Genomic DNA, 26,496 nt, shown 5'->3' with positions numbered 1-26,496 from the left:
TATTGGGTTTTGATTTCTTCTAAAAAAAATTGATTTGAGAAAAATATTAACATAAGGACTAATATGCCCTGTTAAATTTTGTAAGAGATTAAATCAGATTTTTAATGTGGATTAATTTGAGTTATTTAGTTTTTATGAAGGACCAAAATGAGTCTTCCCGCTATTATTTAGGCTCTGTTTGACAAGATACTTTTTGAACTTATAGTTTATAACTTATAACTTGTAAATTCATATGACAGTAAAATACATATGTGATAACAGTCTTTTCTTCACGGATTTATAGTTTATTTTACTAGTTTAAAGTTTATTTTTCAAATGTTATTTCAAATAATGTTTTAACTTATAGCTTATCACTTTTTCTTCCACTTTTAACCTTTTTCTTCCACTTTTTCAAATGTTATCAAATAATGTGCTTTAAAATTTATTTTAATTTAAAAAATATAATTATAAATTAAATATCTTTTATGCCACTTTAATTTATTAACAAATTGAATCGATAATTTTATCAAACTCTCTAATTAGCTTATGAGTTATAAGTCATCAGTCATAAATTATAAGCTATCAGTCATCAGTCATTAGTCATAAGCTATAAACTATCAACTATCTTATCATTTAACTACTATTTTTATCAAACAGAGCCTTATTAATTTTTTTTTCATTTTTTAGCAACAAAAAATGTTCGATAAAAAAAAAACAAGACAGTAAATGAATAATTATGCTAACCATTAAATTATAAAAGATAAAAAAAATAAAGATAAAAATAGTAAAAATAATAAATAAATAAATAAATGAAATATATTAATCATTAAATTATACAAGAACGTCTTCAATTAAAAAATTCAAAAGGGAAAATTAGTTATTAAATAAGTATAACATTGGAATTTAAAAAGTTGAATACGCCATTTTAAATTCAAAGTGTTTAATAAGTATAGCTTTGCATAAATTCAAAGTGTTAAAAAAAATTTTAAAAATGAAAAATATATCATTATGGTATAAAATACAGTGTAAATGTAAATTTGAGTGTTAAAGGAGCATTTCTCTTATAAAAATATATAAGACTGATTAATTTAGTCTTAAAGTATTCAAAAGTGTACTTTATATTACAATAGTTGTGAGAGTGTTTGTAATGTGTTAAGTAATGGGTCTTTAATCAATGATTTGTAAAGAAGATTATCCTTCAGCCTAATCATTCTAGTAGGTATAGATAGTCATTCTTAACCTAGTGGAAATTATTTCTTCGAATTTGGTTAAATTGAGCTTGTTCCATTAGAATTTATGGTGGGTGACTCACTTCTGAGAAAATCTTACAAGTGACGACTTTGCCACGTGTTGAGCTCCTAACTAAATCCTTTGAGCCATATATTAAGGTCTTGCGTTGTTGAGAATAATTTTCGGTAGATATTTGTTTTATCGTATCCACATGAATTAAAGTGATATTACTGCCGTTCTACAATTTACTATGTTTTAAGTGAGGATTTCGATTGGTTTTGGTTTGGTAAAAGTAATATTCAAGAAATTTTGTAGCAATGAGTAAAATTTAGAAAGATTAATGTTCTAAAAAGGCATATCAAGACTAGATTTCATCAACCTATTTTACATGTATTCGATTAATCAAGCATGTGAACTCATTAATATTCAATACAACCACATATCACTCATCTATACCGCTTATGTCTAGGACGGTATTGTGATTTTTACCGTATTATTTAATCGACGATATCTCAACCTATTAAATAACACAAATAATATTTCTGAGCCGATAAAAAGTGAATATTAAATTCCACTTCCATGTCTAAACTTGGTTTTTGATGGATGATAAAATTAGGTTAAGACATAAAAGATGTATCTCACAATCTTATAAATCATAAATATTCAATAAAAGCAAATAATATCATATATATTGATTATCAAGTTGTTCTCACACAAAAGATTAAAGGAAATACATACAAGTTAAGATTGATTACATATAATATTGATACAAAAGAGGTTTAGCTATCCATAACAATGCTAGCTTGCTCAACAAGTAATGAAAGAGAGATGGATGAACATCCAATATGTTTGCACAATCGAGAATACGAATCCAGCTCCAATTAACCGATTAAATTTTGTGCTTTGTTCTTCTCTCCAAAAGTTTTCTAGGTCATAAAAGTGTAAAAGATGGAATGTAATGCAACATATCTAACAAAGACTCTAAATACACAAGTTATGCCCAGACAAAATCGCACGGCGCTCCTGCAGAGTCGCCTGGCAAAAGTACATTTTAAGCCCATGTGACAGCTGCTCAGACTCTTCATTCTAGCCCAAAATATCTATGTTCGCCTTGAGGCTGCATGAACTCACCTGGAAAACCTCCTCGCTACCTACTTGCCTGGCGAATGCCTCGCGAGCACAATTCATCCTAAGTTAGTAGCTACTGGAATTTTATCTTTTCATCTCGCCCCTTGTAACACCCTTCTAAACCCCGCGAAAATTAATAAAATAATTCAGAGTAAAACATGAAAACAAGGGTGCCACAATTCCAATTAAAACAAATTTATTATAAATTCATTGTCATGCTTTCACTAAGGAACAATTCATCATAATACATAAACATCTCATGTTAACACAACGGAAAATTCATCATACGGGTAAGCATAACATCATCTATGCAATATCCCACAGAATTAATACAATAACAACACGATAGAGTATCATCTTAAACTCTAAACTAGCGTTCCCCTAGTGTTACAATATCAGAGCATGACACCTGACGCTACACTAATACACTGACTTATGAGCTAATCCTCACCAAGTCGAAAGCAGCTATCCTCAATCTGAAAATCTCAACAGTAAGGGTGAGTCTCATCACAGTTAACAAATGTTATTGCATCTTAAATAACAACACATCATAGTTATATCATTCACCCAATTTCATCATATTCAGATTATCAGGAACGTCCATCATTTACACAAATGCCAACAGAACACATCTTTCAAATAGACAATCATACTCAACATTAATTCAACAAAACACGCAACCAACACATCATCAATATTTATAACACTGGAATACTTCCAATCATGTTATAAAGGTATGCATATGTATGAACTGACACTATGCATGTGGTACCAACCTCATCAAATGGGAATAACCCATCACCGATCCAACATCATCAAGATACGGCCCTGCCAACACAGATTCCACACAATGGGAATCATGCCCTTCACTGATCCAACACACCCTTATGGATACAGTATCATCAATGAACATGAATGAATGCAAACATACATGAACATACTTATACCATCGTCAAGTCTAATGAGTAACATCGTCAAATACTCATTTCATCATCATCATCAACATCATCATCATCATCAAAGTATGTTTATATACATTAGAATAATTCAAATACAATCAATCATCATCATCATTAAAGAACATACATGTGTCCACATCAATCATCATCATCAATAAGAAGAGCACACATGTATCCACATCATTCTACAACAATCAATCATCATCATATAATTCTCAACAAATCATCACATCATAATGTTTTTCAAAACAACATCTTATATTGTCACATTTCATCATATATGTCAACAATACATCATCCAATTAAACAAATCGTCACATGATTAATATTTCAACATAGCATGTATTTAACACATCTCATCACATATATGTACAATACATCATTCACCAAGAAATAAAAATCATATTTAAAAATATTTGGATTCACACCTCATTCCATCATTTAAACACGTAGACCATCTCGTAAGATTCATCGTGCTCGAAACGACACTAAAAACAGACCTACGGTTCGAAAGTTACACATCATTTAACTTTTCCAAGAAAACAACCATCGCTACAGCACGCGGCGCAACCAAGGTTCGCGGCGCGACCTGAACCATACAAACGAGTTCGCGGTGCAACATATGCACGCGACGCGAAACGAGAAAATAAGTACGCCTTCGCGGCGCCAACACTGGGATAATAGATGATAACCAGAGAGTCCCCCCTTACCTTAGCCAAAGATTCTTGATTGGTTCTTTTCCTCTTTGTTCCTCTTCACGTACCAGCTTTCCAATCTCTCATCTCCTCTGCTCTGCTTTTCACGTTCCTTTTTCCTTTCTCCCAATTTTCCTTATTATTTATGAAAAATAACATTTTAATTAGTAAAGGGCTTTACTAACATAGAACCCCCTCTTTACTAACACCACACTTGGCCCAATAGACCATCTCATAATTCTTTCTAAATAATTCCACAAAATACTGAATAATTCTAAACAATAATTTAATTTCCGATTAAATTAAAATTAGAAAATATGGGGTGTTACAACTCTCCCCCACTAAAAGAGTTTTCATCCTCGTAAACATACCTCAAGTAACTAGCTCGTATAAGAGTCCTTCACCTGACTCTCCAGCTCTCAATTAACATTACCATCAGTCAATCCTCAAAAATCCATCTGACATAACCAACAGGAAACATGTTTCATACATTCAAATCCCAGTTCTTACGTCGCATTTGACCATCCAAAAGGATACCACTCGCTATATCTCCAAAAGGTTAACAACAATAGAACATTGAGGTACAACCTATATAATACGCTTAACAACTGAGTAATACAATTACACAATCCATAGTGTGATCACATTGATCAACACTGCATGGATGCATACCATCTACCGAACTTATCATCCTCAGACACACTTTTCCATTTGAGTGATAAGGTAATACTTACATTTTTCACCAACCGCTTCCTTCAAGAAACTCAATACTCATATTCCTATACCATTGAATTCCAATTATCTGACTCCTCTTAAGTCACACCAGCAATTATCCAACACGTTACATTCCGCTTTTTCCGCACTACTCTGATTACTCATCACAATCATCTATACCAAATAGATTTCTGAGTTTCACCCGATTCCGACTCTCTTTACTCATTCGTCCAAGAATCATTCCTCATCATTCATGGTACTAATCTTCCACTTAGCAATCCTTACTCGCATCCAACGAAAACCAATTCCTGATTTACTTCCTCTATTTAAACATCCTAACCATCAGAATAAGTACACACAAGTAATTATAGTCACACTCATTAGCATCAATATACCATTGCTTACAAAATAGCCCAACTGAGTCCCACTCTCTTTTAAGAATTAAATCCACTTCGTCCTTCATAGAGTGTAATTACTCATTATATCTGGAATCTACAATATCACCTTAATAACAACACAAAATTATTACAGCATCATATAGTATCAATTTTTCGTTTTAATTTCGCCGAATACATACTCGTTAACTACGTACAACCGTAATAACATATTCATCATCTCGGCAATTATTCAAAAGAGTTATAATTCTTCGACACGACATCCTTACATCCACTGGATTCTAAATCCAACATATAGATCAACACATATTCTCTATGTAAGCTCCTGACATATTAATTCCTCACTTCCCACGAGTAGTACTCATAACACTACTCCACATCACACTTTCGCTGTGCGACCCTGATTACCCGTCTTAAGTCATTTGTCCATCATGTTGCACTCTTTCATATTCACCTCTTCATAAATTCACACAACATAGTGAGTGATTATTCCCACGGCTTCACATTCATCACATCTTATACCATTAAGGCAACAAAACAAGCTCATCTCATCTATATGATTCCATCTACTACCAACAAGAGATTTAGGGTGATCAAGTCCTAAATTTGTCAATATATAGTTGAAAATCATATTTAAGCATAAACCGTCGTTACTACATAATAGTGTCCATTTCCGAGTTTGCACCCAAACTCATTAACATCGTCATAGTTCAATAATCCCCTACGGTGTCCTTCTTCTAGAATATTCTTCCGAAGCTCAAAACATCAGAAACACAAATCCAATCTCTCATACCCCAAAATTTGCCCATGCTTTTTCTCCTATTCAAATTCAAATCAAGGTACAAAGCTCAAAGACACCCTCTCCTAAACAAGGCTCAGAAACTAGGGTTTGGTTTGTTCAAAGGAAAATCAATGAATCAATGGCTCTAAGGCATCCCATATGGCTCAATATATCTCACATGACCTCTATGACAATTATCAAGTCTCAGCTCAAAGGATTGGTCACTCAATTGTTCAAAAAGTCAACAGTCGACTGGGTTGACCTAAAAGTCAACAGTGGTCAAAACACAGTTAAAACTACTGATTTTTTTGTCAAAATCCTCATATTGAAGCATCATTCACCATTTGATCAAGAATTGATCATGGTTCATCAAGGAAAGACCAAAAATCAACAAATCAAAAAGTTTCTAAATTAGGGTTTGTATAGGAGAAAGTCAACTGAACTTTGACCAGCCATAACTCTCACATGGAACATCATCAATTTTCCATCCAATGCTCATTTTGAAGGAAATTGAATTCTCTACAAATTTGTCTCTTACATGCCAAGTCTAAAAATGCTTCATTTGGGAGATATGGACCAAAACATTATAGGTCTTTTTCAAAAGTCAACAAGAAGTCACTTTTTTCAAAAGGACATATAAGGAGCATGGAAAATTATTTTGATATGAGACCAAAGACATTGGTTAGAGAACTCTCTAAGGATTCTAAAAAGTCCTAGAACACTTCCATACCTCAAAAATTGAGAGAGATAGACCTTGTCAAATTTGGGCTATTTTGGAGGGAAAAATGTGAAGAAACTTGAATATTTTTGCAAAGGGGCCCATATTCTTCTGATCCAATCTTGCTACACTAGTCATCTAGAAGCTCTAATCAGAAGGCCACGAATTTTTGATTAAAAAATTGATTTTATATGAATTAATCTTCAATTAAATCATGATTTAATCAAATGTTTAGAAAGAAAATTGAAAAGATTTGATTTCTCTTCAATTTCAATTATCATTAATTGAGAAAATACTCAATATTCAGTTCTAAATTAGTGATAAATGAAATTGGATTGAAAGAGATTGAATTTGGTCTAAAATAGAAACATATATGAATCAAATTTTTTTTCAAGTTGCAAAGAATGATTGGATTGGATTTTGATCAAATTTGTTGACATAATTCACTCAATTATATAAACACAACAAACTCAGACCCCTAGTTCATAAAATTCTGCCCTCAAGAACCCCTAACCCGAGTTTCAAAAAGAGCAAAAAAATCTCAAAATCGAATTCAGTCTACAGGCAAATTCAAGGCGTGTGAGTAATTCCAATAGGTCCCCTGAAGATTGCTGAAGGTTTTCCCATCGTTCTCCAAAGCCAGAGCTCTCAGAAACGTGCCTAATTTACTACGGTTTGTTCACTTCAAAACCAAGTTCGATTCCCATGATTCATGCATTTTAATTGAATTTCGTTTGCATATTCGTGTTTATAATGTTGTGTTGATGGTTTCTGGAGAATTAATTTAGTATCCTTGCGTGTTTTAACCAAACACCATATTAGGGTTCATGTTCTTAAAAATTGGGGTTTCTTAGAATACATAAAATTAGGTCAAGAAACAGGTACCAATGGATTCAAGGGCTCTGGACGATCGTATTTGTATGGTCGCGACAAATTTTTGTCGCGTTTCGTGTGTTCTATGATTTCGCAGGTGTAAAAGATGAAGGCTTTTTATAGCTTTCCAAAAAAGGCGCTGTAAAAAGGTTTTCTGAAATTTCCCAAGGTAGGAGATGATAACGTGTCACCCTCCCGTTCGTCAGTTCCAGCGCGCGCGAAATTTTTTAAACAGATGGATCATGTGCTTCGCGGCCCACGTGCGTATGATGCGCCTTGCCATCACAACCATCAGATACCTGGATCTCCCAATCCAACGCGTACAGCCTGCATGTGTATCATACACCCTCCTCGCGCGCCACACTGGATTATAGCTAATTTTTTTTATTAATTACATAATCCTTTTATTTTTTATCAATATATATATATATATATATATATATATATATATATGTTGCTTTAATTGTTTCCTTTTTTTCTTTTTATTTTATAAAAACTTTATATATTAGTTTCAAAAAACTTTTTTTTATAATAATAATAATTATTTTATTTTAATTATTTTCTTTTCATATTAATATTTAATATTTATCTTTTCTTTTACTTATTCTTTTATTGATATTACTTAATTGATTTTCTTATATTTATTTTCTTTTCTTATTTATTTATTTATTTATAGTTAATGATATTTATTTTATTTAATAGTATATTTATTTATTTTAAATTATATTTATTATTCATATATTTTCAAAAAATTCATATATGCTTTATTTTAATTCCTAAAATTCATAAAATTTGTTTTTGTGCCTGCTTTTATTTTCGTTCTCCGATTCAATTAATTAGGTTGCGAAACCAATAATTAATTAAATCGATTTGTCACTTTACTTAATTTACGCCCGAATTAGGGTTTACGAGAATTAACCCTACACTGAAAATATTTCTTTTCTGTGCCTTTTTTCAGGGTTGACTTTCCAAAGACCGTCCGACTTCGCGCCTGATCAAGATCCGAAGCTAAGTATTCAATTTAATTATTATTTTAAAAAGTCTATTTTGTTTCCTTTTAATTAGGGTTTGTCTTTAAAATAAAATCTTGCCTACATTCACTTTCTTCCCTCTTCTTCTGCCTTTCCCAAATATTTTCTAGGTCAACCCCCGACTACGAACCATACCAGATCAAATTCAAAGCTAAGTGTTTATCTATTTATTTTAATTTCTTTTATCCTTTTATTTTTTATTAAGGTTAGCTATGTCTGCCTCTGAACTAATAATGCACTCACTCTACTTTTGCTTGCTATTTTTCTTACCTTGTTAGGGTTTGCCAACCGTCAGAGCTCGAATTGTCGGTAACCCTAAATTTTAATCTCCTTTATTCTTCTGCTTTTATTTATTTATTTATTATTACACGCTGGTTTCATCTCCCCTTTCCTCCGCTGGTTTCTTTTTCCCCTTCCCCGTATTGCTTTAATTATGTTTGTTTATTAATTGATGTGGTTAGTAAATTTAGGGAGTGCAACTCTGAATTAAATTAGAATCACTTAATTTTACAAGATAAATATCTGAATTTAATCACATGATTGTTGCACCCACGCACACTTTTGGGGTAACCTCTTTGCTGCATGTTGCCTGCTGCTGCCTTATTGCCTTGTTGCCTTGTATTTTTTGCAGAATAGCGATGCCCCTCGAATACGAGGATACCTCAGCCATGTTGCCTCTATTAATGCAAAGATCATAAGTCCCTAATGATGCTGCCTTCGATACACTAATATGATCTCGTCCCTCGGAAGTTGCCTACGAAAGGCTGAAGTATCCTCTGGTTGCCTAAACGAAAGGCTATTCTGGTCCTTCCCTTAGACTACCTGCCTCTCTATGGCATGGGACAGTCTTATGGCGATCGACATTGCGACGACCCTTCAACCTCCAAATGAAAGGCTTCCTGTCCTCTTATGGCATGGATAGACCCTTTCACCTGAAAGGCTAAAAGAACTGATTTTATACATTATTAAGGTAATTGCCCCTAATTGCCTTGCTCTGGCTAAAAAACATTTTCATATTCTTTCTCATAAACCTTCAAAATGGCTATGCTCATTTAGGAGCTAAAGTCTGTATTCACTTCTTCTACATTTCTGAAATCAAAGAGCAAAGCAATTAAGAGCCCATGGAAAACCATGAATGCAAAGGGTGCCTTACACCTTCCTTTTGCATAAATTACCCCCCGTACTCAGTTTCTTTTAAAAAGGTTTTTCCTGTTCTTTTAGCCTTTCTGATTAATTTGGATAAAATAAAAGTCGGTGGCGACTCTTGCTTACCGCGACATTTCGATAAAAAGTCAGTTCACCGTATTACACAATCACTCAACCTCATTATATTATTCCCGTCGATTCTGAATTCACCGCCTTTACCTTGGTAATTCAAAGTCAACCTATCGATTAACTCAACATCATCTTTCTGACCTTCTCTAATCTCGTCAAGAATACCACTAGTCAACCATAGCATACCCAAACTAACACTATTAGGATCACCTTCACATACCAACTCAAGTCTCTAAATTGTCCAATTAAATCCAACTCCTTCACCATTAGCACCGACAAATTTAAAGACATCCTACGCAACACAATAGCTCAACATTTTTCTTACCAGGATGGTAATTCAAACCAAAATCTTAATCCAAAAAAAATATACTCTAACCATCTCTGCTGCCTCATATTAAGCCCCTTTCTGACCAAAGAGGTACTTCAACTCTTATGATCACTAAACACTTCGAATCCTGAACCATACAACTAACCTGCAAGACCAAGACCACATTCATAACTCGTGGTTTTAATCCAAATTCCATGACATTCTTCACGTCCAAATATCATTCCACTCGGAATCTCAACGAAGTCTTCCTCACATCAATAGGTGTCAGAAATCCTCTAAAATTCTTCTTTTATACTTATCGTTACTTTGCCATCACAAATACGATTCCAAGAGTTCTAAAGTTTATCCCATCTTTACTACTAATTCACTTCTCACTAAAATCCATCGGCCCTCAAACCATCTTTATTACCGAACATCTCATCAACAACATGTTCCACTCAATTATGTTTCAAACAATCACGGTAGTAGGCATTCCTATTCAACAAGTTTCACGCTTCCTTAACCGACTTCACAATATCTCCTTATAGGATCAATATACTGTATTTATAACTCTCCCATAAGGTATAACATAATATCTCCTCTTCGTAGGTTCAAACGACACGTCAATCTGACACTCGGAACCCAAGATATGAATTTTCCATCGTTATCCGAAATGCAACATCGACATCATGCAGCGACGCTCTATACGGTATTCCCCAAACTCTTCAAATGGTACATCCAATTCTTAAAATTACTTCTCAACAAACCTTCTAATTATTCCTTCAATCCGTTCAGCACTAACACTGACATCCCGTGCAGTACCAATAAACAAGTCTAGTTATAAGAACAAGAGTAACTGTAACTTCACCTCTTTGCGACGTCATTCTATCGCAACTAAATACGTTACAGCTTCTGCAACTATATTTATAACAAAGTTCATCTCGTTAGCTTTCCGATGCTTCAAACGGAACTCAATTCGGATGTCCAGAACTCCAGTTATGAATTTTCGAAGTTCTGCAGCTATTCAGCAATTTTCCTGCGTTTTGCTTACGAAAATCTCACTCGAAAACTCATTCTCTTCAACTCGATCACATTCCAAACAGACCCTCATCGTATCTCTTCACTTCCAAACATTCTTATAACTTAAGCGACACATTCCCCCGCCGAAGTCCGCTTTCTGAAACATCACGACAGCAATCCTCCTTGCAACTCGTAACTGAACCTCTTCCGAGACGCAAGGCTACTCAACTGACAACTTCGCAGCACACCAGCAGAGCTGACACATCGCAACTTTTTAATTTTCCTCTCCTACAATTAATCACGAAATACTTCTAATCATCTTCTTTCAAGATGTTCCAACTCAATTACCAGTCAAATCTTAATTCCAAGTCACCTTCAATTCAGGAAACAACAAACTCCAACAATGCTTGCACTGTTGCCAACAATAGCCTACTGAATCAATCATCTTACAACTGAACAAGTACCGACAGTGATTCACTCACATGTTTCAATCTAACACCTGCAACAAAACAAACAAGTATCGACAGTGATTCACTCACATGTCGTGTACCAAGGGATAAAACGCCGACAGTATACAACTGTCGCGCAACTCAACTGACTCGACAATTGGCCGGACGGACCGACCTGCTCTGATACCACTATTGTAACACCCTTCTAAACCCCGCGGAAATTAATAAAATAATTCAAAGTAAAACATGAAAACAAGGGTGCCACAATTCCAATTAAAACAAATTTATCATAACTTCATTGTCATGCTTTCACTAAGGAACAATTCATCATAATACATAAACATCTCATGTTAACACAGCGGAAAATTCATCATACGAATAAGCATAACATCATCTATGCAATATCCGACAGAATTAATACAATAACAACACGATAGAGTATCATCATAAAATCTAAACTAGCGTTCCCCCAGTGTTACAATATCAGAGCATGACACCTGACGCTACACTAATACACTGACTTATGAGCTAATCCTCACCAAGTCGAAAGCAGCTATCCTCAATCTGAAAATGTCAACAGTAAGGGTGAGTCTCATCACAGTTAACAAATGTTATTGCATCTTAAATAACAACACATCATAGTTATATCATTCACCCAATTTCATCATATTCAGATTATCAGGAACGTCCATCATTTACACAAATGGCAACAGAACACATCTTTCAAATAGGCAATCATACTCAACATTAATTCAACAAAACACACAACCAACACATCATCAATATTTATAATACTGGAATACTTCCAATCATGTTATAAAGGTATGCATATGTATGAACTGACACTATGCATGTGGTACCAACCTCATCAAATGGGAATAACCCATCACCGATCCAACATCATCAAGATACGGCCCTGCCAGCACAGATTCCACACAATGGGAATCATGCCCTTCACTGATCCAACACACCCTTATGGATACAGTATCATCAATGAAAATGAATGAATGCAAACATACATGAACATACTTATACCATCGTCAAGTCTAATGAGTAACATCGTCAAATACTCATTTCATCATCATCATCAACATCATCATCATCATCAAAGTATGTTTATATACATTAGAATAATTCAAATACAATCAATCATCATCATCATTAAAGAACATACATGTGTCCACATCAATCATCATCATCAATAAGAAGAGCACACATGTATCCACATCATTCTACAACAATCAATCATCATCATATAATTCTCAACAAATCATCACATCATAATGTTTTTCAAAACAACATCTTATATTGTCACATTTCATCATATATGTCAACAATACATCATCCAATTAAACAAATCGTCACATGATTAATATTTCAACATAGCATGTATTTAACATATCTCATCACATATATGTACAATACATCATTCACCAAGAAATAAAAATCATATTTAAAAATATTTGGATTCACACCTCATTCCATCATTTAAACACGTAGACCATCTCGTAAGATTCATCGTGCTCGAAACGACACTAAAAACAGACCTACGGTTCGAAAGTTACACATCATTTAACTTTTCCAAGAAAACAACCATCGCTACAGCACGCGGCGCAACCAAGGTTCACGACGCGACCTGAACCATACAAACGAGTTCGCGGTGCAACATATGCACGCGACGCGAAACGAGAAAATAAGTACGCCTTCGCGGCGCCAACACTGGGACGCGGCGCGAACTGGCAATTTCACAAACTTTCGGGTCTGCGTCAGATCCTGCGATCTCGCCCAATTTGAGTCCAAAACTAACTCCAAACATCATATACAGGCAGTTAATCATCAATTGCATCATTATTCATCATCACACAGCAAAACAACACATAAATCAATCAATAATCCATGCAATTTTCATCAATTCATAACCTCCCCAAACCTAACATATAATCCAATTGACTCAACAACATCCCTAATCAATATTATTATCTAAGAACACGATAATAGATGATAACCAGAGAGTCCCCCTTACCTTAGCCAAAGATTCTTGATTGGTTCTTTTCCTCTTTGTTCCTCTTCACGTACCAGCTTTCCAATCTCTCATCTCCCCTGCTCTGCTTTTCACGTTCCTTTTTCCTTTCTCCCAATTTTCCTTATTATTTATGAAAAATAACATTTTAATTAGTAAAGGGCTTTACTAACATAGCACCCCCTCTTTACTAACACCACACTTGGCCCAATAGCCCATCTCATAATTCTTTCTAAATAATTCCACAAAATACCGAATAATTCCAAATAATAATTTAATTTCCGATTAAATTAAAATTAGAAAATATGGGGTGTTACACCCCTCGCTCGCCATTTGCTCGCCTGGAGCCTCGACCGACTTGCTCGCCACCACTCGGCTGGCGAATGTGTAGAAACAACACTCATTTGCTTAGCTTCCAAACTTCTTCCCTTGGACATGCTTGTGACACTTTGCTTGCTTTTGCTTCAAAATCAACAAACATATTACAAATACCACAATTATGTACATAAACACTATTATCAAGCAAACATAGGAAAATTGAATCATGAAATGCAATAAAAAGGACTTGAAAATATCAGTTTGATATGGAAATATACACATATTTGACACCTAACATATGTGCACCTCATGTGGTTGTAATACATTTGACCAAGGTCAATGATATCATATGGGTCTACGCTACAACATTTCTGACGATCCACAATCCATTCCCCTAAACATGAATCTGTAAATGCGAAGTGATTTAAAAAATATGACGGTCCACATCCCTCAAGCACGAGACTTAAGGGCGAAATGATTAAAAATATGATGTTACTCAGTGGTGTTGTAACTCTCTTTATATTAGTATATTGGGTTGAGTTAATCACATGTGTGTGATTGAAAACAATTCATGCTTCCATTCCAGTGACTACATGTGAAGATTGTTGGTCTCCTCTATCAAACAATCTTGATTAACTCAAATTTCTTGAAAGTGTTATAAGTTATTCTCGAAGTGATAATGGTGTATACCACCCTTCGATTTGAAACTACTATGTACCTATATGTGGATTTAAGTACTTTATTATTAATCAAATATTATATGTAATAAGATGACCATAAAGATGGTTAAAGGGTACTCTACAAATTATGTTTAGGAATATGGGTGACCTAAATGGATTTATTCATCTCGTGTAACAAGATATATGTCAAAGGGTCCAATATAGAACTAGACATGGGTGACACGATATATGACTTGTGTTCAATATAGGCACGAGGGCAAAAGGGTAATTATCCAGATGAACATTATCATTAAAAGGTTGTGTCATATCACATGACATTTTTCGTGACTTGGATAGCAGTGATGTATCGCTAGATATCATTCACTTTTTATTATATTAGATGTATAATTTAATATAAACAATCTCAATGTTTTTGATGGTATGAACATGTTGCATTAAGGTGTATAGCAGTGCAAGGGTTATGTTGTCATAAGTTATACGATTCGGATTTGTGATGGTGTAAAATTTGTCTTAGATTTTGCTAAAGATATCAAGTATTGATACGGAAAACAGCGTCGTTTCAAAATGAAATTTTCATTAAAATTTTGTGTTAGGACATTGCCTCCAACAACCCTGCAAATGACGCTGCCCCATCAACTTTGCAAGGGGAGCTACCCCCTTAACCCCTTATTCTTTTAATTTCCTACAAAAAAATTTAATACTTTATTTCTGCTACAAATTACTCAAATAAAAATAAAATAAAATAAACTTTAAATACGACAATTCAGCCCCTTTCCGTTTGAAATCATTTGTCTACAGTACGATCAATCATCAAAATTTAATTTAATTAATTATAATAATAATAATGTGTTAATTATTATTGTAGTTTTTTTATTGGTATTAATTATTATTATTATTATAGTTGATGGTGCAGTGTAAAAATTAATCACCTAAAAAAATAAAAAATATTTAAAAATTATTGTAATTTCTTTCTTTCTTTGTAATTTTAAAAAAGATATTTAGAAAACACACGTTTTTTAAATTGTTACAATTTTTTAAATTGTTTTTTAATAATTTAAGATTAATTTTGATATCTTGTATCATAAATATACAGTAGTTTAAAATTACAACTTTGCGTATCAAAAATAATTTTTATTAATAGCTAATTAAAATAGTTTTAAATTTTCGTGATTTTTTTAATTTTAATATTTAAAAAATATATAATAAATAATATTTTTAAAAATATATAAACCAATTTGAAATTTTTAAAAGAGTTATTTGTAAAAAATTTTAAACATGTAACACTATAAATTTTTTTTCTTTTTTAAAATGAAACAAATGGACCCTTCCTTTATTTCACTAAAATAATACTTTTTTTATTACACTTGACAAAAATCAGAAACAAGAAAAATTAATTTAAAAATTTTTCAAAATCAAAAATAGCTAATACTAAAACATATCTTGCACCATCATGATAATCGACCGCTTGTACTATATTTTGGTTGGTGCTACATGGAACTAAAATGTACTAGTATATTTTGATATTGCTATTAGAACTTGTCTAAAATCTGAAAAACAAAAAGAAATTAATCGAACGTGTGGGATTATATTTGAGTATAAGACTGATACAATCCATTAGCTGATTATGTTGAGGTTGTGTAGCATTTTAAATCCTGCATTCTTGATCATTGTCACATTATTACAGTGTTACACAGAAACCACTGTGCAGTACTTCTGAGTCACAGATGAGGTTTTAGGTTGTGCCATATCGTCTTTTAAATAAGTGGTGTCTCTTTGCTGGATCTTTCGGCTTGCTCTTGACCATTTGGCCTTTACGCCCATTACTGCATAGGGAAGAAAGCAATCACCATCAAAGAAGTATAATTTGTATCTAGTTAACTGATCAAGTCCTTATTAAGAACTCAAATAAAAACCAACAGTTCGAGACATATTAGAGGCTCAGAGCACAAGGCACACTTTATTATATCAAGCAAATAAAGAGGATAATGTACCTGTACTCCATATAGACCATCCCTTTGGCACCTGACATTGCACTCATCGATCCTTGAGAACGACGGGCACTCTTAAGAGCTAGTTCATCGGAATCTTCTTCTAGTTGCTCTAACCCAACTGCATCATCACCAGCATTCAGTACCTGATAGGTAAAACATCAGTTAGTTTTCAATCAACAATTCAATTCCAAGTTAACAGGTGTTAAGATGAAAACCTTTCCAAGAAGTGCCAATTGATCTTCGAGATGATGATAGTTCAAGCGAGATCCTTCATCAGATGGAGGCAAGCTTGTAATTACCTGTCACGTGTCATAAAAAAACTATGAGCATATATAGATTGAACCTTGACAGATAGTTTTAGTGGCCAAGAAACATTTTGATTTCTCAATCATGGAATTGAAATTTTGGACCACAGTTCCAGCAGGTTTTAAAACCCCTTGAACACCCAAAAAAAGTTATCTTCAAGCAATATTTGGCACACCGTGTATTCAAGACTTCAGTTGAGTCCAAATTGATACAAATTAGATTCACACAGTAGCAATTAAAGAGAAATGAGATCAATGATGGAAAAACAAAATATTATTTCTGAAAGTAAAAGCAAACTACAGAAGGATGAATATCATCATACTGTCCACAGAGCTGAGCTCCTACATAATTCAATGTTCTCTGCCTATAGCCAAAACCAATGTGATTTTTCCAAGACACATTCTGGTAGAGCTAAGATAATTGCAGAGAAAGAATACAGAGAGAATAACAGTTGCAGAGAAAGAATACAGAGAGAATAACAGTTTCTGCTATCGAATGGTATTTGGTCACAAAGGGGGACTCTTCCCTTTCTACAACTGTCAAAGCAGTTCACTAACAAATGAAAATCTAATGAATGAGTCGCCAACACTTCCCATCACTATTTATACACTTCTAACCCTTCTAGAATATAGGTGAATAATAGAAGGCTTATCCACCTCATTTAAAGCTCTAACACATTCTCACCCTCCCCCCTCTGCCACGTCAACATTCTCTCCATTCCTCATATTATCATTCCTAACATGAATTCCTCACACCATGGGCTTGGGCAGCTGATGTGATAGCTCTCCATTTAAGCCCATGTTCTCATTTGAGATCCTAACACATATTAGCCAGTTTCCTTTCTTTTTCTTCGATTTCCTTCAACAAACATATCTTCCTAGAGTACGTCATTTGAACAAACGAGCAACTTGGTTATAGCAAACGTCACACGCACCAAATAAAAACTTGCCCTCATTAGAAATGCTTACTACTTGATTTCCAGTATATTTCAAGAGCAGAAGATTTTTTAAGTAGATTATGGCATCCCAGTGCAGCAATAACTATTGAAATTGTTTTGCTGGCTAGGATTAGTCTAACTTACTCTAAATAACAAGACAAATAACCATTCTTGACCCAGCTAATAAGTTCACAACTTTCGGTCCAATTAAGTAAATATACAAATTCATGTGAATTTTGTCTTGAGGTAAATAACCACAAGTACAGTAGGGAGTGAACCTAAAATTGAAAGCAAATACCTTAAAGCTGTAACCCTGATCGATTAGAAATTGCTGCCTCTTAGTTGAGTAATACATCTCCTGCAAACAGAAGCCACACAATACGTGACATCATAAATTCCTTGCATGATAGTTTAAGTATTATTTTGAAGTGACGACATGATCCAGAATAATATATGGCCCGACGTGAAATAAATGTATACTTGGGTATCAGTCGACACAAGGGAATAAAAAAATGCATTATACTCCTCTTTGCCACCGGCCATCCTATCCTGAAGCTTTCCCTGCCATTTAATTCATGAATTTAAATCAGTCAAAGAGCCCACTGGCACAAAGCATCATTGACAGACAACATAAATATCATGCAGCAGACTGCAGAGAAATTCTCACTTTCCACAACATACAAATGAAATTTAGAATACAATATGTAAGGTGGGTGGATAGCAATAAATAGAACTTCAAAATTAATAAAATAAAATACCAAAACCCACTGCATGGAAATAATAATAATAATAACATAGAATTTATAAACTGACCTTTGCCCTAAGAATACGACCAAGACGTTGAGCTTCTTGACGCCTTGAACCAGCATGTGAAGAGATCTGAATTATAACATTTGCTTCAGGAATATCGATGGAGTTGTCACCAACCTGAGAATAACAGAAATGGTGCAAGGAATAAGATACCAATTGTCACATTTTGTATTAAGATATTAATACGAATTAGTTCACACTATCAATAGTATGAACAAGAAGTACTAAAGCAGATAGTTATAAAAAATACTACACATCACAGAACATTAGCTAACTTAATGAAACGCATAAGGATATATTCATTCTAACTTAAATAAGCCATCCTCAACAAGATGCTACACCAGTATGTGCTTTAACACATTCATGAAAAATAAAAAAGTAAAGCAAATAAGCCTCAAAATATAACTAAAGAAAACAGGAACACATACCTTGGAAAGAAAAACAGTATTTACATCTTTGCTAGTTTTGAATGCATGTAGAATTTTTGTCCTCTCAACATGGCTGCACATAAAGCATATTAGAATTTAATATGCAAAACAGAAAACCCCAAAACACGGCTTCAATAGAGGTCAATATATATCCACAGCACCTTGTAGCACCATATATCATTGGTTTGCGGAGTTTCATGGCATATTCGGTAAGAGCAAAAAGATTATCAGCAAAAACTATAATTTTATCGCCACGTGCCCTTTCATGGTAATTTATGAGAAACTCGCATGCTCTGAATTTATTTGGATTCATCACATAAAGGGCCTGCACATGTAATGATTATCAATTAAAAAGAGTGAAATCAAACAAGTAAAGACCATCACATCACTCAAAGGGCCCTTCGCCAGTGTAAAGATCATCAGTGAAGATGAGAGAATTCAGGCAAGTGAACTGTGAAATTTTTTTGAGCAATTAAAATGTTTCACAATGACATTTTAGTGCTTTTAATAATCAAGACAACCTAAACAGAAAATGCAATCTCATGGAAAATAATGACCAGATGTTCATGAAAAAACCTAGATTCCGCATTCGCTCCTCCTTACTATTTTTACTAAAATGATTTACAGAATTCCCAGAGGTTTCACCTGTCTCTTCTTGGAGTTCTCTTTCTTTAGATACTCGGTAAAAAACTCTTTTGTCATTGGACACCATACTTCAGCACACTGTACATTTGCAATAAATCCACCTTTTACAAGATCTAACCAATTTGCCTCGTACAATTTGGGACCAATTAGGAAGTTAAGATCTGTAATTCGCTCGTCCTCTCTCACAAGTGTGGCTGCAAATTTAAAACTATTTCACTCACAGCAGAAGAGGCTTTGATCATTGTCGGGATATTATTAAATCAGTGCATAACGGCATACCTGTGAGCCCAAGTTTGCAGTGAGATTTAGTGATACTGATGACTTTTCGAAACATATGGGCAGGAACCACGTGTACCTGTTTACCATGCCATGATACTATGCATAAGAACAAAAAAAATAAAGATTTCAGGAAAGAAGGATATAAATATTACAGTAAATCCACATAATTACCTCGTCCATAAGCAGCAATCCCCATTCTCTGTTTCGTATTTCTTCAATGATCTTTTCAGATTCTTCAGACCGTTTTCCCCCAAAAGCAACCATATTATATGTTGTCACAACAACTCCAGCGTTACCTCGGAATCTCTCTTTGCTATCAGATGTGAAACGACATATTTGTTCTTCTCGAATAGTTGACCATAGTTTAAACTGAAAAGCCCACTGATCTACGGAGACAGCATTAGTTGCCAAACAAAGACAGCTCTTTTTTACCCGGCAAGCTGCTGAAACACCAACTAGGGACTTTCCAGCACCACAAGGTAGAACTATGATACCAGATCTTGCTCTACCTGAGGGGGCAGAGGATAAACTTGCACTCAAAACAAGTACTTAATGTTTCACGCGCATTTACATGTAGACAAATCACTGTTGCTAAAGTCATTAAGGCTCAGAGCTTCACTATACCAGCGATAAGTTATGCTAATCCGAATCCAGTTGACAAAATAATTTAGACATAACTTACAGTACTAGCAGGTAAAGTCCTAAATTTATAACAACAAAATTAAGAGGATTTTTTTTTAAACAATAATGACATGGAAATAAAATAAAAAAAACAAGTAAAAATCTATTTAAAATAAAATTTGACGGGTTCTCCAAAATTTTACAACGAAAGAGTGCAATGTCAATGTCAGTGACACATGACCTTGCAAAAGTTCCCAAACTTACCATTTCCAAACATTTTACTAAGGCTCTTCTCTTGATATGGCCGTGGTTGTGCTTGAGGCTTTAGTTCCATGTCAAGGTCTGGGTTCACCTGTAGCAATTAAAAAGAGTAGTGCAAAATGAGTCATAGAGAAATAGTTTAAACTCCATGACCATAAACTTGCAAGATGATAACATCCTTAAATTTTTTTTATTTTAGAGCACAGACTGAGATGGGTACTGCGTTCTCTTTTTCTGATAAAAACAATTCTAGTTAACAAAATTTTATGTAAATGTCTAATAAGGATAAAATTGTAAATAAAATAATTTAAATGAAGGGTAAAATTTGAAGAAAAAGCTACATGAAAAACCTGGTATCAACTTTATATATAGGCATATTTGCCTTAACAAAAAGGAAAAAAAAATTATGTATAGGTATATATATTTAAAAACAAAAACAGTTATTTGAATCGATAAAGAATGATACAATTGTAAATAAAATAATTTAAATAAAGGGTGAAATTGGAAGGAAAAATCAACTCAAAAAGTTAGTATCATCCTCATTATATATAGGTATAGATAATCCTCAAAGATTTAGGCACCACGAGTATATAAAGCATTACTCACTGTATCATTTCTGAAGTCATACTCCTCCAACATAGGATAATTTAAGGCATTCGGCAAGCAACGTTGCTTTACATTTTCAACCTGTAATCAAATCACATAAATTAAAATAGAGAAGTTTGATGCAAAGCAATTCCAACTACTCTATTGTAATTTCGGATAGTACTCTGGTCTACTCTTTGAAACGCTTGTTGAATTTTCCCACAACATAAATATAACCTTCTAAGAAGCTTTTTATTGTGAAACTCGAGGAATGTTTTGGCACTAACTATATTAATTAAGTATTGGTAATTCTACAATATAATCCATGCACCACTGAATTGACCAAAAGTTTACCTAAAAAAGGAAAGAGGGGTTACTATACTTTTGGTAATATGTCATAGATGACAGTTGAAACAGGAATGTATCTTAGAAAGCAACTTAAATAATGAAATTTGTCATCTGGCATTTAAAAAGTACATGGAGAAACATTAGAGATGCATCACAGAGAAGAATGCAACATTACAGAGTATATTTATTCAAATTAGTTTTTCTTAAATTCAATATATAGAATTCCTCCATTTTCTGAGACATTAATGACTCACTCGAACATCATCATTCTTTCATGACAAGACAAATGATGGATCATTGATTCAACTTTGTGGTCTAAATGGAAAGCAAATAGATTAAGGCCAATGCAGTGAAATATACTGCAATTTTATACAAAAGCTCAACCTAGACTACCTGAGCAGGATCAACTTCGAATGCATGAGTTTCTTTCTCTTCTGCAACAGCTGCTACTTCTGCTTCATTTAGCAACTCGTCATGAGTGCCTTCAATTTCACCTGCTGCTTTGCTGATTGTAAATTTATCTCCATGTGAACCCTAAACAAACAAAGAAAAAACAGCAAGAGGGATTCTAAATTTCACTTGTATAGGGGATGGAGTATCAAGAGAGTGCAAAATGTAGGACCAACTACAATATTCACGGTAGCGTAAGCAAATGCAATTCACAACCATTTTCTATAAATTTTGGTGGTAACTGAAAAAACCTATGAAAAACCAATTCAATACAACATGGTAACTTAGGTTTTTGGAATAGGTCTAGTCACTGTTGTCGATGGCGGAGAGCCAAAATCCCGCCATATCGGGCACTTTGCGGCACCGTTGTAACGGAAAAACCCAGAATATCTACTGATACTTATCATTGCAACGAGCCCCAAAACCGCCATGTATAACCGCCATAGTAGCCATAGCGCTGCTATTTGATAACATTGGGTCTAACTCACCCTTACAAGCCGGTTTTGTAGGAATGATGTCTCGCCCAAATTTTAAGATAGTTGAAACATATCTATAAGGACACCCCAACAATATTATACATGAAGCAAGCCGAATAGTGTTGGACGTTGAGGGATGTATTGGAAAAAATCCTCATATCACGTCGAAAATAGGTAGGTCTCAAAAGAGTTTATAAAGACGAGGGTGTCAAATGTACTAAAAAAGGTCAAATTTGCTTATAATAGTGACCAAAAAAGTCAAATTTGCATATATGGACTAGATACGTTAGCTGTCAAATGTACCAAAAAAGACAAATTTGCTTATAATAGTGACATGAGGGTGTAGTTTTGAAGAGTTGAGTTACACTCCAATCAAATTTTAACAGTAACATTTTAAGAGCATATGTAACTTATATGCACACGCATTTCAAATTAAAAATCAAGAGGCAATAATCTAGGCCAATCCAATCATGCCCTTCATAGCTCACAAGGAAATACTGGGATTTGTAATTACTAAGAGGAAGGACTGCGAAGCAGCCAAGAATAACTACTGATCATGCACTCAGGACATTCATTTTTCTATACCCATCATTATGGGTATAGAAAAAGACATCCAGAAGAACGTCGACCTAAGTTACTTAGCCACAACTCAAACATGTTAAATAAAATCCCACAAACAAAGGATGTACTCACTAACCTCAGAAATGATCCTTGCTCGAGCTATAGCATCATCCCTGAGCAGTGTCTTCAACACCTGCAAAATCCGTTATGACAACCACATGAAATCTTACCAGCAACGATTGGTAAGGAGTAAGGATAACAGAAGACACGTAAATAGTTACAACCATCATTAATCACACACCTCTGGAAATGGAGATTCCACAAAGTACCGATTCTTCTTAAGAACAAGTTTCACTTTCCCATAATTTGCAGTAGAATCATGTATAAACTTAATCATCTCTTTAGGAAGCTTGGTCTTGGACAACTTGTTCAAAACCGATATAATCGTTTCAGTTTCCAAACCAACCGAAACCGCAGCATACAGCGAATGCGGAGTAAGATTATATTCGTGCATAGACTCCGGCCTACCCATCATCAACACGTTATCATTACCACACTAATAACATCACATAACAAACCATTTCCAAATAAAATCATTATATATCATTTCTACCTGCAAACAGGCTCCGCGATGGCAATGAGAAAATCATAAGCTTGCTTGTACAAAGGCGAGAAAGTTTCAAGGAATATCCGTCCATTGTCACAAGCCCAAAGAGGACGATTGGTGTGATCCGGTTTCAACTCTAATTTGCTAAAATCCTTTGTTCTTCCTTCTAATTAAGCATGTCATTAAATCCTTCCGATTAAATCCTCGATTCTCAAACAAAATCAATAATCTAATCCTAAATAACGTGATTAAATAATGATAAATTAATTGAAAATCAAAATTACCGTCATCATCGTATGCATCATCCTCTTCGTCCTCCTCAGCGAATCCTTTTCTCGAATCTTCCTGTCAAAAATAATTGACGAAGTAATCAACGAACTAAAATCAATATATGAAACTTAAGAGAAATCGATTATTGATTATGAACTAACGAATTTAGATGAGGCTTTTGGCTTTTTGAATGGTCTTCCTTTTTCACCTGCGAAAATGAAATTGAAAAAAGTTACAGTAATTATTTTGGATTTTGTTCTTGATCTTGATGAATGGACTGGGATAATAGTTTATGGAAGGAATGGTGATGTACCGTATCCCATGATTTTGATGAATTGGATTAGGGTTTGGTGTTTCTATTTTATTTGTTTTTGTTTTGATTTTTCTTTAAATATGATGGTGTTTCTGTTGACGCTGCTATGCTGAATAAAAGTAGTAACTTCGGGAGGGAGAAGATGACGGTGGTTGTGTACGTTGATGCTCTTTTAACAATCAGGCCGGCCCAATGACTGTTTTTTAAGGAATTTCTCTGATACCCCCACGCCGCCTCCCAAAATATATTAATCTCAAATTATCCTAATTATCTATACATTTAAAATTATTGATTTTGAAAATTTCTGTTTTTTATTATTTGTTTTTTTTAGATTATATCTTCTTCACTTGATATCTTTAAATGTTATTTATGATCTTTCATTGATTTTTTAATGAAGTTTCTTCATTATTTCTTATCTTAAAGATTCTATTGGATGAAAATTCTTCATATCTTCTCCTAAATGAAGTTTCTCCAAATTTTATACTTGATTAAGCTTATTCAATTCTTCAATTGGATGAAAAAGTTTTATTATACGACTCTGATCGTTCGCATATCATAATTGTTATTTCAAAAGACACCTCTAGTGTTGAAAATTATGTTCTTGAATTTACTCTTTCATCTTTCAAATTTTGGATTAATTCTTCGAGTTTCTCAATGATATCATTTTCTTAGAATTTTTCCTTAAACTCAATAAACATACTTTTATCTTCTGAATCAAGGATTAGATCGCATTTCTAACCCCAATTCTTAAAAATGATATATATATATATATATATATATATATATATATATATATATATATTAAATATAAAGCTTTTAACTAATTTCGAAGGATTCCAATGTTTGAGCATCATCTATGAAGATGGAATTCACATTTATCAGGTGTATTATCTTCCTGGATGTCTATGTTCATTCTCTCGTGTTCGATCTTAGAAAAATCTCCATGGATCGTCTCGTGAGTGTCTCATACTCCTTAGCCTCAAATTCTATAACAACGTGGAATGTGTCATACCCCAAAATTTGCCCTCCTATATTCAATCAAGGTTTCCTCATTTCATCTTCAATAAATCAAGGCTCAGGGCTCCTTCTCAAGCAATAGTCTCCTAATCAAAGATCTCTAAAAACTAGGGTTTTCATGTTATCAAGGATTGCTCATTCAATGGCTCAGATCGACTGTGTTGACCTAAAGTCAACTATAGTTAAAATACAGCCAAACTCCTGACTTTCTGTCAACATCAAGTATTTGAAGTGATATCTATCATTTGATAAAAAGGTTGATTATGATCCATTAATAAAAACTCGGAAATGGACAAAGAAAAGGTTCAAATTAGGGTTTTTATAGGAGAAAGTCAACTTAACTTTGACCGGTCATAACTCTCGCATGGTTTGTCAGAAATTCTCCAACCAAAGCCTATTCTCAAGGAAATGTCATCCTCTACAACTTCGATGTTGGGCCCAAGATCAAGAAATGCACCTTTTGGGAGATGTGGACAAAAAAATTACAGATCCTCCAAAAAAGTCAACAAGAAACACCTTTTGGGTCAAAGCTCATAACTTGAGTATGGAAACTTCAATCGAGATGAAACCAAAAAGGACATTTAGAGGACGTGTTGAGCTTTCTAAAAAGTCATAGAATGCATTCATATGATTAAAATTGAAAGAGATATACTCATTACAAGTTGAATGATTTTGGGAAAATGCATAAAAGGCAAAGTGAGCAAGTTTGGTTATTTTAACTAAAGGGCCTAACTTTTGGTTTTGAAACAAGATCACGAGCTTATCTAAGGCCCATAATGCCATTATTTGGTTCTATTATTTTCTATTAATTTTATTTTGAAATTTATTCAATTAAAATCAAAATATAATTAAATAAATAAATAAAACTATGAAAGATATGCATGGCCTTATATTTTTAATCGATCTTGGGCATATATTCAGAGGCAAATGAATGAGATTTCATGGCTACAAGTTAGGGAAGAAATTTATCCAAAATAGGAAGGAAACTATTGAAATTTTAAACAAAATTCCTTCTACAA

At 33.8% G+C, this 26,496-nt stretch overlaps 1 protein-coding gene across 2 annotated transcripts; it reads right to left on the bottom strand.

Moving 5' to 3' along the window:
• Positions 1 to 16,020: 16,020 nt before the first annotated feature.
• LOC131603656 (general transcription and DNA repair factor IIH helicase subunit XPB1-like) lies at positions 16,021 to 24,659 on the bottom strand. 2 transcript variants are annotated; one of them, XM_058876062.1, is made up of 20 exons: positions 24,461 to 24,659; positions 24,309 to 24,355; positions 24,162 to 24,222; positions 23,884 to 24,040; positions 23,572 to 23,794; positions 23,407 to 23,463; positions 22,177 to 22,317; positions 21,457 to 21,537; positions 20,854 to 20,941; positions 20,140 to 20,477; positions 19,969 to 20,044; positions 19,690 to 19,883; positions 19,206 to 19,369; positions 19,045 to 19,117; positions 18,620 to 18,733; positions 18,287 to 18,367; positions 18,105 to 18,164; positions 16,779 to 16,862; positions 16,564 to 16,706; positions 16,021 to 16,395 (listed from the first exon to the last, which is right to left on the bottom strand). In XM_058876062.1, the coding sequence occupies exons 1-20, from the start codon at positions 24,468 to 24,470 to the stop codon at positions 16,305 to 16,307; spliced, it is 2,283 nt and encodes a 760-aa protein (XP_058732045.1). In that variant the 5' UTR covers positions 24,471 to 24,659; the 3' UTR covers positions 16,021 to 16,304. The 2 variants fall into 2 exon arrangements, with proteins under 2 accessions (XP_058732045.1, XP_058732044.1); XM_058876061.1 differs by having other exon boundaries at positions 23,884 to 24,043; positions 24,461 to 24,658.
• Positions 24,660 to 26,496: the final 1,837 nt, after the last annotated feature.

Source organism: Vicia villosa, linkage group LG5 (genome assembly GCF_029867415.1).
Source record: "Vicia villosa cultivar HV-30 ecotype Madison, WI linkage group LG5, Vvil1.0, whole genome shotgun sequence".
NCBI lineage: Eukaryota > Viridiplantae > Streptophyta > Magnoliopsida > Fabales > Fabaceae > Vicia > Vicia villosa.
Note: the sequence above shows the minus strand (reverse complement) of the source record. Positions and strands in the feature narration are given on the sequence as shown.